The sequence below is a fragment of the Fundulus heteroclitus genome, chromosome 5 (assembly GCF_011125445.2).
Source record: "Fundulus heteroclitus isolate FHET01 chromosome 5, MU-UCD_Fhet_4.1, whole genome shotgun sequence".
Taxonomy (NCBI): Eukaryota; Metazoa; Chordata; class Actinopteri; order Cyprinodontiformes; family Fundulidae; genus Fundulus; species Fundulus heteroclitus.
In genome coordinates, this window is record NC_046365.1 from 4,089,906 (window position 1) to 4,102,492 (window position 12,587).

At 40.4% G+C, this 12,587-nt stretch overlaps 1 protein-coding gene across 1 annotated transcript; it reads left to right on the plus strand.

Annotated features, from left to right (window-relative positions):
* Positions 1–625: 625 nt before the first annotated feature.
* LOC118563086 (protein LTV1 homolog) lies at positions 626–10,187 on the plus strand. The gene is made up of 8 exons (XM_036136744.1): positions 626–823; positions 1,329–1,460; positions 2,894–3,097; positions 3,977–4,064; positions 4,303–4,435; positions 5,620–5,848; positions 9,803–9,930; positions 10,010–10,187. The coding sequence occupies exons 1-8, from the start codon at positions 821–823 to the stop codon at positions 10,170–10,172; spliced, it is 1,080 nt and encodes a 359-aa protein (XP_035992637.1). The 5' UTR covers positions 626–820; the 3' UTR covers positions 10,173–10,187.
* Positions 10,188–12,587: the final 2,400 nt, after the last annotated feature.

Here is a 12,587-nt window from a genome sequence, read left to right on the forward strand (position 1 = left end):
AAGAAGAAGGGTCGGAAGTGAAACGATGTCCCGGTTTGACTGGGTCTGATCCGGAAAAAGTAAAAAAATATATATTATTTCACCTGCGCTTTTCTTTAACAGAGAAGGCAGAGCTGCAGTCAGAGATGTTGTCAGTCAATAAGCAGCAGCTCCACCTCATGATCAGCTGAACCAGGACACTCATTAAATAAAATGACGAGGATTTTGATGCATACGGAATATTAAGGAAACTACGTAAATAAACTAGGAAAAATAAACTGCATCATGGACTGGAGAACGGGTTCTAACTGTGTGAGACTGGAGAAAGATGTCAATTCAGTACGAGAACGTCAATACAGAGAGCAAGATCAGGGGAAAGACAGTTTGAAGCAGTTTTAACTCTCTGTCACTGCAGAGCAGCACCGTCTCCAACACACGGCATGTAGGCTTAATACAGAGAACTCTAACCCTTTAAAACAGTCCTCGCTTTACACCAGCTGATGGCGATAACGCTCAAATTGTTTGGCAGCAGTCCCCAGCAGAGGAAGAACAGGCAGCAGCGTGGTAAAGATGGGGACTGCTGGGGGATCAGCTGTGATGACAGGCACCGCCTCCTGGAACAGTCTCCGCCAATCAGCGTCAAGTATCACCCGTTGCGTTCCTGGTTCCTCCCACTGAGAGCCAACACTAGCACGAGCTTAGAAAGACGTCTGCGTTCATAAACGCGTGCCCTAACTTCTGGATTTGGAAGGTTTACATCGTTCAGCAGGTGGTTTACAGGCGTTGTTGGTGTTGATCAAATTTACCCGCTGAAGAAAGTCGGCAGAGTATCTGGAACAAAATGGTAAGAGGACATTTCCGAGCTAAGCAAATAGCATTAGCTAACAGCAACTATTCTCATTGTGATCGTAGTTGTAACTAGATAATTAGAATAGATCTAATTTACTAAATAGTGTTGGGGTTGACGTTTGCCAAGTAAGTTTCCAAATAAGTTTCCTTGTTTTTTTTAAAGCACAGGAAGCTGTTGTGTTTAATTGCTTTTTAGAGCAGTTTCTTTGCTTTTGGTGTCGTAGCAGTCTTCGACTTCACTTAAATAATCTATAATAATCATAATGTGATTATTATGCACATTGTTCTTGTTGCTGTTATGTTCTAAGAATTATATATGAAGTCTCTTTTTCAGATTTATTGGAACCAGCTTTACTTATTTTCTGCAACAAAATGTGAACGTTGTGTAGCTCAGACAACAATTATTTGCTTAGCTTCAACATTTTAAAAGCTGAAATTTCCATAGTTGCATTACTGCAGGATTGACTGTTTTTCTCTTTGTTTTGTGTGTTCCCATGCAGCCTCATCGAAAGAAGAAATCCTTCATCGAAAAGAAGAAAGCTGTGACCTTCCACCTGGTCCACAGAAGTCAGCGGGACCCTCTGGCTGCAGATGAGAAAGCTCCTCAGCATGTCCTCCTGCCGGCTGCAAAGGTATCCATTCACAGCCTGGTGTCCCGTACATGTGTTCACACCCGTACATGAACCACACACAGCATAAGCGCTTCCACACTACAGTCATAGGACATATGACAGGGCTGGGCATCGATTTAAATTTCAAGAAACGGTTTGATTCAAATTCTCAAGATTTAGAATCGATTCTTTTAGATCCGATCTGAAATTGGGTTGATGGTATTAAAGCCATTTTTTTAGCTGTTACCTGAATTACACAAATGTGTAGTTATGCAACATATTGATCCTACTATCATATTCACATTAAACAGCAAATCAATAACTAGTGGTAGTTAATGGCGGCTGTAAGGACCAAACTCTCTTCCTGAATGTTGAGACAAACATGCTGAGGGACAGAAAACCCAAACAGATCCAGGGTAGAAAACAGAGGACGCCTGAGATATCTACAGCTGCTATTTGGAGACTAACCTGGTGCATTTATTAAAAATCTCGGCGTAGAGTATAGGGTCAGTGGAAAATGCATTCTTTAAAAATCGATCTTTGGTTATATGAATCGATCTTTAGGGATTAATGAGTCAACCAGAGCGGGTTTGTTTACATATTAATTAATATTAAGGATACATAACCGGATACATAAACACTAGAAGTGCGCATGCGCAGCCAGCAAGTGGAAACTAACAAGGAACATGCAGAAACAGTGGCGTTATGTGAGTGTCAGAATGATTGGCATGGGGGTGATGCACCCGCAACTTGAAGTGTGAGAGCAGAGCCGAAGCTCTGACCAATCCCCTCCATTCAGACTGAACAGCAGGGATTGGTCTGAGTTTTTACAGACCTGCAGCTCCCACGGAGGTTGATATTCTTTATTTATTTATTTAACCTCCTATATATATCATGTATTGACTGCTTTCAGGGTGGAAGGACCATTTTACCCAGTATAACAATGTATCTGAACAGGATTACCAACTATAGCTTTGAGTACTGCTAACTCATTAAACCCCAAATTGATGCTTCAAACTGACTTGAGGCTAAAAGATATTACTGTTTCTTTTGCATTTGTATCTAGTTACATATTTTTAGTCTTTTCAGTGATCATTATTTTCTTTATTGCCTACCTGCATATAAACTTTCTTTCACATGACATAAAAAGAGCTTTGCAGCAGAATTTCCTGCAACTTGTATTTTCTGAATCAAAATATTTATCACCATAAAAAACAGACTTAAAATTAGGTTAATGTGTTTGATCTACCTCTCCAAATTGGCTAAAGACAACTTTCTTCACCACCAGGACTCAGAGAAAGACGTTTGGTCTTTTCACAAAAAATCCATATAACAATAGTATCGTTATTGCTTCTGTATCTGAAACGTACCAGTTAGCCCGTCACATCCAGAGTCCAGAAATGTCACTGGTGAAGTAACAGCTAAGTAACAACTGGGTTTCCTGTGTGTCCCAGGTGGATGCAGAGAAGAGGCTTGAAGAGCAGAGAAAATTTGGTGTTTTCTTCGACGATAATTACGACTACCTGCAGCACCTGAAGGAGGCGTCAGGCCCCTCGGAGCTGGTGGTGACCGCACCCTCGTTCTTTGACGGAGGATCCTCTGATTTCAGAGACGAAGAAGAGGAAAACAAGGTGGAAACCGTGAGCGAGCACACTCCTGTGAGTTTGTATAATTTTTTCTTTCTTACATCTGAAGTTATTTTCTCTGAAGATACACTGATCACAGATTTTGTGACTGATTTCCAACCTTCAGCTTTTCTAAATCTTTGAACTGGAGACAGCGATTTTAGTTTAAGCACAAGGCTATAAGAATACGAGCTTTGAAGATGTTCTTTTTCCACCCTTCCAGCTGGGATGGACCAGTGATCATTTATATTAGGAGAGGTGACGTCACATGGTGTGAGTGAGAGTAGTCGCTGGAAAATAAAGATTTACTGTTTTAAAACAAAGACAGATTATTTGTGAGTTTACGTTTTAAGGTGTTTAGTGTGTTATGTAAGCAATTAGCATCTCCATTTATGTTCCCTAGAGAACATATAGATCCTTACCTTTACTAAGATTTCCAAAAGACATTTCCAGATCCAGAATGTTTATACCAGAGATTGAAAGCTCAAAGGGATGAAACATAGAAACTTTTTCATTCAGCCGTTCTGTCTGTTGGGATCCTTGTTCTCTCTCAGCCTGAAGATTCACACCCATATTGTATCATGAAGTGAAAGATAGAGTTTTAAACAACAAATCACTGATCCCAAAGTAAATGTGGCAGCATAAGTGGATTTATTCTACAAAGTCAAAGGTTGAAGCAGTGAACAAAATCGTTCTATTAGGTTAAAAGATTGGTTGAACATGCTACTTGATTCTGTAAGTTTATTAGCAAGTGTGAGATTAAAGTCCTTCAGTACCTCAGAAATGCTGCTGTTGTTTCTCCATGGATGTTCCTCGTGTTGGGTTGGCTGTTGCTGCTGTTGGTAAAGTTATGTGATCTCACTTAAAGAAACATTAATTTAAGCTGTGATCTCTGATTGGTGTGACCACCAGGAAGCTACAATCCACCTGCCGTCTTCAGTGTTTGCCTCAGAGTTTGAAGAAGATGTTGGACTTCTGAACAAAGCTGCTCCTGTTTCAGGTAATTCAGTTTTATATGAATAATCCAACAGCAGACTTTAGATTGTATCAGAAATAATTCTTTAAACATAGAGAAACTGCACATAATGCTGTTAGACACTGTTTAACAAGCACATTGTCTTTATTATTTCTGTGTTTGTGTTTTATGATCATTTGGATGCCTTGTTTTCATACATAGATGCAATGAGCCTAATCCATTCATGTTTCTATTCTTGACTGTATGGTGTGTATTCTTTCAGGACCCCGACTGGACATGGATCCTGATATTGTAGCTGCTTTAGATGAAGACTTTGACTATGACGACCCCGACAACATGCTGGAGGATGATTTCATCCTCAAAGCCAACTGTGCAGCTGGAGCTTTGGAGACAGAGTAAGACGGGAAATAGAAAAGCTAGAGCTGCTCCCATGATTAGAGGGGTGCTTCAGGTCTGGATTGGTGACAACGTGCAGAATAAAGACATCTGATTGTTATTCTTTAAGTTGAGATAAAACAATATTAATTTTAGTGAAGATCATATTTGAAGTTGTGATTATCTCTATGGTTTTCCTTTTTAAGTTTGTAGCATTTCAATAAAAGTCCTAAACAGAGAGAAGCAGAGTTCCTGCTCAGTCCTGAAAAGGCCAAAAAAAACGCTGAATTAGCTTTCATCAGTTTTCATCAGTTTTCATCAGTTTCCAGGTCTGGTTATGTACAGGTGTATCTCGGTGAATTAGAACATTATTGAAGAGTTAATTTCTTTTAGTAACTTCATCACTAAGTGAAGCGCTTAAATTTATTACTCACAGTCTGATTGTTTCAAGCCTTATTTTTGTTAATTCTGGTGGTTTTCTGCATACAGCTGATTAAAAAACATCACATTTAAGATTAGAATATTACTTTACACCAAAAAAGAAACTTGAACACAGAAATGTGGACTTAATTAAAACTACCCGATTAAAGGTTGTTAGATCTTTTTCTGTTCTGTTTTCTGAAGTGTGATAACCCTTAATAAACAGTGTTTTACACTGATTTATATTTGATTCATATTCTTTATCCTTTATTCACCATGTCACAACTTGCCAATTTACCCATCAGTGCTTTAGTTTGTGACATCAGTAAAAAAAAAAGTCTTACTTCCCAACATTTTTGCATTCTAGACAACTTTACCTTCAGGTGAGGATCTGCGGCTCTTAATAAACACCTGAATAAGCAGAATGAAGGCACCAGTAATCACTGTGGTCTGAAGAGTCGGCAGATAGTGTGGACTATTGCAGTCATTATGTACAACTCTACAAGGCCAGGATTTGAGTTCTCCTGAGTTCTTTTAGCAGCAGTTGGAGGTTAATATTTTATACTTAATTATTTAGTTTATTTCCTGGACATTTTATAATATTCTGGACATTTGAGTCTGGAAAAGTTTGGGGTTTTGAAATTCAAAACGTGTGGGAACACTGGACAAATCATTTATTTATTTATTTATTTATTTATTTACCCTTTTGTAATGGGAGTTTTTCCTCAAATAAATTTAATTGTATTTTCTCTTTTCTAATTTCCTGTTGGTATGATTTCAACAGAGGACACTTGGATGACGACGATGACGAGTGGGAGGACACGGACGAGGAAGGCGACTTTGACTCGGAGGGGGGGTTTTCAGGCGACGAGCACATGGAGGGGGACGGTCACGGCCGAGAGTTTCTGTTCATGGACGAGGAGACAAAGAGTCGCTTCACAGAGTACTCGCTGACTTCCTCTGTGATGAGGAGGAACGAGCAGCTGAGCCTGCTGGACGACCGCTTTGAAAAGGTCAGATTTTGCTCCCTTTAACAAACCCGCAGACACCCTGAGCTCAGCAGGTTATGATCTTTACTTTTGTCTTGAATACAGAAGGTTAGGGCTTCCTGTCATATAATTTGCAACACCCTACTACAAATAAGCTCATTTTAGGACACAAAATGAAAGTGTGGTCTGGCCACATTATAAAGGTACCTCTTCCTAATGGCAGGTTGGAGCGTCTTTTGCCATCTGAACTGCCTTGGTTCTCTGTGCCATCAGTTCAACAAGATGTCAAAAACTGTTCAGAGATTTTGATCAGAACTGACAACACGGCGTCGCACTGTTCTTGTAGATTTGTTGGCTGTGCATCCATGATGGAAATCTCCCCAGATCACGATTTTCTTAAATACCAGCTTTCCTGGCACCAAGAACCATTCTCCTTCATTTAAAATCACTTCAATCCATGCTGGCTTTAAGTTCAGAAGGGCTGTGATCTGCTTCTGGGGGCCTAAAGTGTTCAAGTCCTGGCACTAAGACTCATCGGTTTGTGAAAGTAGCATCTAATAACGGTTTAATGTGACGTTTTTCATCTGCCGTTGTCACTGTTTCCTCTACTTGCTGCCAGAAGGGGGAGTGCTAACATGTTGTTGTGGCAACAACACATGCAGCTGTTTCTCTGTAAAAAGTTGTCGTTGGCCAATGGAAGACATGAGAATGACTTTTAACGTGGTTAAAGGAGCTACATTAATACTGACACCTTGCTCTCAAATCTGTTCAACAGTTTGCCAATCACAACAATCTATTCAGTTCAATTTTATTTATATAGCGCCAGTTCATGAAACATGTCATCTCAAGGCACTTTACAAAGTCAAGTTCAATCATATTATACAGATTGGTCAAAATGTCCTATATAAGGAAACCAGTTGATTGCATCAAAGTCCCGACAAGCAGCATTCACTCCTGGGGAACCGTAGAGCCACAGGGAGAGTCGTCTGCACTGTCCATGGCTTTGCAGCAATCCCTCATACTGAGCAAGCATGAAGCGACAGTGGGAAGAAAATCTCCGGCAGAACCGGGCTCAGTATGAACGGTCATCTGCCTCGACCGACTGGGGTTACAGAAGACAGAGCAGAGACACAACAAGAGAGACAAAAAAGCACAGAAACACACATTGATCCAGTAATCTGTTCTACATTAGATGGTAATAGCGGGTGAGCCGTCTTCCCTGGATGATGTCACAGTTAACAGAACGTCAGACCAGGTGTACCTACTATGAAGAAAAAGAGAGAGAACAAAAAGTTATAAGCAGAAATGACAACACATAATGCATAATTGAAGAACAGTAGAACTCTGTAGAGTGAGAAAATTAGATCCTGATGTCCTCCAGCAGCCTAAGCCTATAGCAGTAAAACTATAAATGTAGCTCAGAGTAACATGAGCCACTCTAGTTATAATCTAATATGTCGTTTTTAAACAGTGTGAAACCCTTTTGAATTTTCACTAACACAGGATAGGTATATGATGTTGTACTTTGTTCCATTTCTGGTCCGCTTCTCTTACTGGCCTCCATGTCAGCAGGCTGCTGCTCTTTTGCCAAAAAACCAAAATCAATTCTGCGCTCTGTTTTGGGAACCCTGGGAACTCTCATGACTGGCTGAGGAACCAGGCAGTAAACATGGCTACACTCTAAACTTAAGTAGTTCCGGACCATACCTCTAGGTTTGAAAAGAGAAAAACGTGACTAAGATAGTATTGATGGAGAGGACAGATTGTTTATTGGGAATGTTACTTCCATCCCAGGTGAGAAATGAGAATGATTTAAGTTGATTTTATGGTAAATGTCTTACTTATTGCTCCTTTTTAAATAACTGTTGTGCTTTGTTTTTATGTTTCAAGGACCAAGTAGCTGGATAAGAATTTTGATCTAGCTGGTGGTTGATGCTGATCACTTAAAGTTAGTAGTTCATCTGTCAGATTTTGATCTCATCGCTTTTCAAAGAAGTTTGGAGATGTTTTAATCTATGGAGCATTACTTGTAGATTAGCTGGCGAGTACTGTTCTGTGTGGGTAGGTTTGCGGTACGTGTCAGTTTCTAACTGTCCTCTTGCATTTGGGTTTTTGTTTTTTTTTTTTTTTTTTGTTTTTTGGGCTTGTTTCTGAAAGTTAGTTGCTTATTTGGGCTCTAAAATAAGTTGCGATAAACGTGTTCTAAAGAGGCCCGCTTGCGCTGCCGTACTATAGAGATTTTGAGTAGTACACACTCTTACCTATAGACAAAATATACCACACATCTCATTAAGTTCTGGAGCGCATCCTGCATCACCGCCATATTGGATGGGTCTTTTCTACTCTAGGCGGACATAGGAGCCACCGGGAGTAGAGGCAGAGGGAGCAATGTTGGCCGTATTTTCTGCATTTTACGGCTGCAATAACCAGTGATAATTACTGAAAGTAGACATGGATATAAACAGCACGCAAAAAAATATGAAGAAATTGTTGTTGGTGTGTACAGAAAGCTCAGGATTAGATGTGTGTGAAAGAGTAAAAAAAGAACAATAAAACTTGCATCTTCATTAAAATATAAAATGTATTAATTTATACATTTAATACGTAATACCATGTCTATCTTTGTTTAAGAGCCAAAAGAAGTATTTTGGCATGAAAGCGGGTATTTATTTACACATTGTGTGTAGGAGTGATGCATCTATGCATACTACTTCTGTGTGGTAGGTTGCCTGTTGCGCTTTTTATTTTTATTTTCATGGAGCTGGTTGCTTGTTTGACTCTATCTGGCAACGCTGCCCTCCCTGCTTCTAAAACGTGTTTCCTGGACTCAGAACCAAAACATTCATCGAACATTAAACACATACTTGGATACAGATTGTAAATCCTAATTAGTTTCTGGATATTTTCTTGCAAATTGAGAAATACTAATATGCTTGTGTCATAGTCAACATTTTCTTTTACAAAATCTAGTTTTTGAACCATTGAGGTACATTATCTAAATTGTGAAGGAAATGCCATTATGCACTTTTTGTTAATTGAGTATAGATCTCTGGCTAGGTGCATTTTTCTTTATTTTCAGCAATTTGAAACATAAAAGTAATTTCATTGTTCAAATGAAGCAATTAATGAATTAGTAAAAGGCAACATTGTACATTTTGTTTATTCAACTAAGATAGGCATGGTCTGTTTCCTTGTTTGTTACCTTGTTTTTTTTATTATTCCTTTTACTTTAACTGGCTTTTACTACAGCTAAAAACACAATCAGTGTATTGCCAGAAGACTTAACGAAGACAATAAGAATGGGAGTGGCGCAGGAGTCATTCTGAATGGGAGTGGACTTTATTTAATCTGACCCAAGATTGGGACAGGACATGATAATCTTTTTATTTATGTTTTTTATTTTTTTGTGGGAGTGGGACGGGACAGGAGGGAAAATCCACTCCTGTGTCATCCTCTAATGCTGACTGGGAGTGGCCTCACATAGGTACAAAATACGATCAACAGCCTTGTCCTGCTCCTCTTTTGCTCGTGAGCAACCAGTGTTTATTGTCACAGTTAAACTTGTTGATCCACTAAGCAAACATACTGCTTATAAGGCCGAGTTTACCTGTAACTTCTGAAGAAGTATTTTGGAGAAGAAATGGAACTCTTCAACAAAGAAGAAGCCGTCTGGAGGACCTACTCCGTTTCATTCAGAAATTTTGTTTCAACCTGGATTATTGCAGCGCATCAGGACAGGTTTTGTCAGCGTTTCTACCTGGGTTAGCCTCAACATCTTTGTCTAAAGCTTCCCAGTGGCACAAACATGAAAGATAAAACACCCACTTTCAGTAGAGGGCGCCACTGGTTGGATCTTTTTTTCATTGATTCAAACATGTTTTGCAGATTTCAGCTTTTTTTAATCAGGAAACTTCATCCAATGTTAAAGAGTCATCCTCGCTGATGGGATACGTTTGTGATGCGGTGGTGTTGTTTCAGTTTTATGAACAGTTTGATGATGACGAGATCGGAGCTCTGGACAACGCCGAGCTGGAGGGCTTCATTAACCCTGACAGCGCCCGCCTGGAGGAAGTCATCAAGGACTACTTCAAACAAAAAGAGAAAGAGTGAGATTCTTTTCTAACCCTTCATTGTTCATTCCTGATACCAAACAGTTTGTGAGAGTTTATTTTGTCCTTGGATCAGCTCCCTGAGGCCTGAAGATTTGGGTCCCAAAGAACTTACTGTTGTAAAGGAGGAGGAGGAAGATGAGGAGGAAGAAGAGATGGAGACGGTTGTCATAGAGGCTTCTCAGGAGAAGTGGGACTGTGAAACCATCATCAGTGAGTCTTTGTTCAAACGAATATAAAGTCTTTTGGCTACCATATGATTCACTTAGAGGTTTTATTTCACATGTGGTGATTTACAAAAGTCAACTCTCAAAAGTCACGCTGCTGTGTGCACAATGCTGTGTTCATGTACATCATGGAAAACCGCCCACTCTTCCACTCCTTCAGTGTCGCAATGATGCCCTCAGCTACTAACTAGTTGCACCATTTGATTTTACGTGAAAAGCTACCAACCGATTGGGTCGGTACTTAAAAAAAAAAAAGTACGGTAACAAATGGTGATATCAGCAAACATTGCAACTTCCTCCAAAGAAATCCCTATAACATCGTATTGCAATAAAGCTGGTGATTTACAGCCCTACTTTATTAGTCACCTAATAGTGTGTATAGTGTTAAATCAGCCTTACTGTCTTAGACCATATCTGACACCCAACTGCTCCTCGCTGCCACATTTAATCAGTGAGCTCTAATGGTTGGTGGGCTGATTCTGAAAGGCCCAGCAGATTGACCCCCACTGATCCAACTCCACAGATCCCATATAGGTTTGCTAGGGTGGGTGACTTAGACCTGTGGAAATAATCTAGAGATAAGTGATAAGAGTGAAACCTTGTAGGAACGGAGTCAGAATCACCATCACTCTTGCAGGAAGGCCTTTCTTTTTTATTATTTTATTCAGGAGGACAACATTTCCCAAAGTTCCCAGTCTGTCTCCCCTTTTACTCTGATGTCCTTGACAAAGGGACTTCCCCACCTTTCCTTCCTGGGAGCTTTGGTGTGACTTCAAGAGGGAGTTAAACTAATTGCTTTAAAACCTCAGCACAGGCCTTTATTCTATTTTCCCAGCCAGGAACTGGAAATGTTTTTAAATGAAGGACACTTGCAAAATAAAAACAAAACCTCCAGAAGCGAACATTGATTGAAGTAAAAGGAAATAGATTTCTTTTACAACAAAGCAAAAAGCAACAAAATGGGGACCACATTGGATTATAAAAAGGTTTTAAAAAAAGGAAATATTTATCTAGCCTAATCTTCTGAAAAGTATTTTTCCCAAAAAGACTTCTGTCTAAAAAGAAGTCCTGTTGGCTAGTGTGCCCACCTCCTCCTCTGTTGTTCTTCTTCCCCCCCCAATGTCTCACCCCAAAAGCTCGCCTAACATCTAGGCCTGTCATGATAACTAATTTTGCTGGACGATAAATGTTCCTAAGAATTATAGAGAGACCATCATATTGTCACTTGGAGACCTTTTTCATCTAATATGATTATGGCACAATAACGAAGCTATATCCTCTCATCATAATGGCTCAGACAGATTAAGCAGTTAGCCACCGTCATAAAACTCCCACCACTGCAGCGGTCGTGCTTCGCCTTTGACACCAATTCCATTTTCTGTTCAAACCATTCGTTCATTTCTCTGGTCCTCCCTTCACGAGGCTCCATGCTAAACTTCTTGAGCATGTGCCTACCTGACGAGATTTAACTCCTCCTACTCTGAGGAAACGAAGAAGTTGACACTGATGCACCGTGCTGAAAACCTTCTGTTATCCAGTCACAGAGGGAAGAGAGGGAAACATGCGTCCGCAAATTATCAAGTTTATTTTTAATTACGCGTGATTAAAAATTTATTGTGCGATTAATTGATTTATTGCTGCTAACATCAGTGTTCTGAGCTTCTGTAGGAGCAGATAAGCATGGTTACCGTATGAGGAGAGATCAGCTCATAGGATACACTATAGAGAAAAGCCTGTAAGGGCAGGAGGGAGCTGCTGGTGTCTTGTTACACAGCGGGCCATATATTTGGACTTCTTCCTCTGCTTCCTGGCAGCGTCTCGCTTCCATGGTCCCTCGGGACAACAAACTATAACCGGCTCCTCCGGCTCCCCCATGTTGCTGTTCTCTGGTAGCTCCTGGCACAGCAGATGGAGCGCTGACCTCTGACCCAGCACCTTCCACAGCATACTCTGATCTGTTTCCCTTATTTGGCAGAACTGTTCTGCTACACATCCACCTTAACACTAGACCTCACGGTGAAACCATGGTGGTGGCAGCATCATGCTTTGGGGATGCCTTTCCTGTGGCAGGCACAGGGGAGTTTGTCAGAGTTGACTGGAACATGGTTGGGGGGAAATATAATTGCAATCATTGGTGGAAGCTTGTTAGAGGCAGCGAGACTCAAGACCGAGGCTCCCCTTCCAGCAGGACCGTGACCCTGAGCATACAGCCAGGGCTACTGTGGAGTGGTTCACATCAAAGCTCGCGTTAGAGCGGCCCAGTCAAAGTTCAGACCTCAACCAAACTCAGAATCTGTGGCAAAACTTAAAGTGTGCTGTTTAGACACTACTCTCCATTTAGTCTGAGCTATTTAGTAAAGAGAAATTGGTACAAGTATCACTCTCTGGATGTGCCAAATGTGTGAGACGTTTCGTTTGAATGAAAAA

What these genes read in the sequence shown, in the direction of transcription:
- LOC118563086 (XM_036136744.1), top strand. An exon ending in TCCTCCTGCCGGCTGCAAAG is followed by an intron (nt 1,461 to 2,893) that starts GTATCCATTCAC and finishes TGTGTGTCCCAG; the next exon opens with GTGGATGCAGAGAAGAGGCT. An exon ending in CAAAGCTGCTCCTGTTTCAG is followed by an intron (nt 4,065 to 4,302) that starts GTAATTCAGTTT and finishes GTATTCTTTCAG; the next exon opens with GACCCCGACTGGACATGGAT.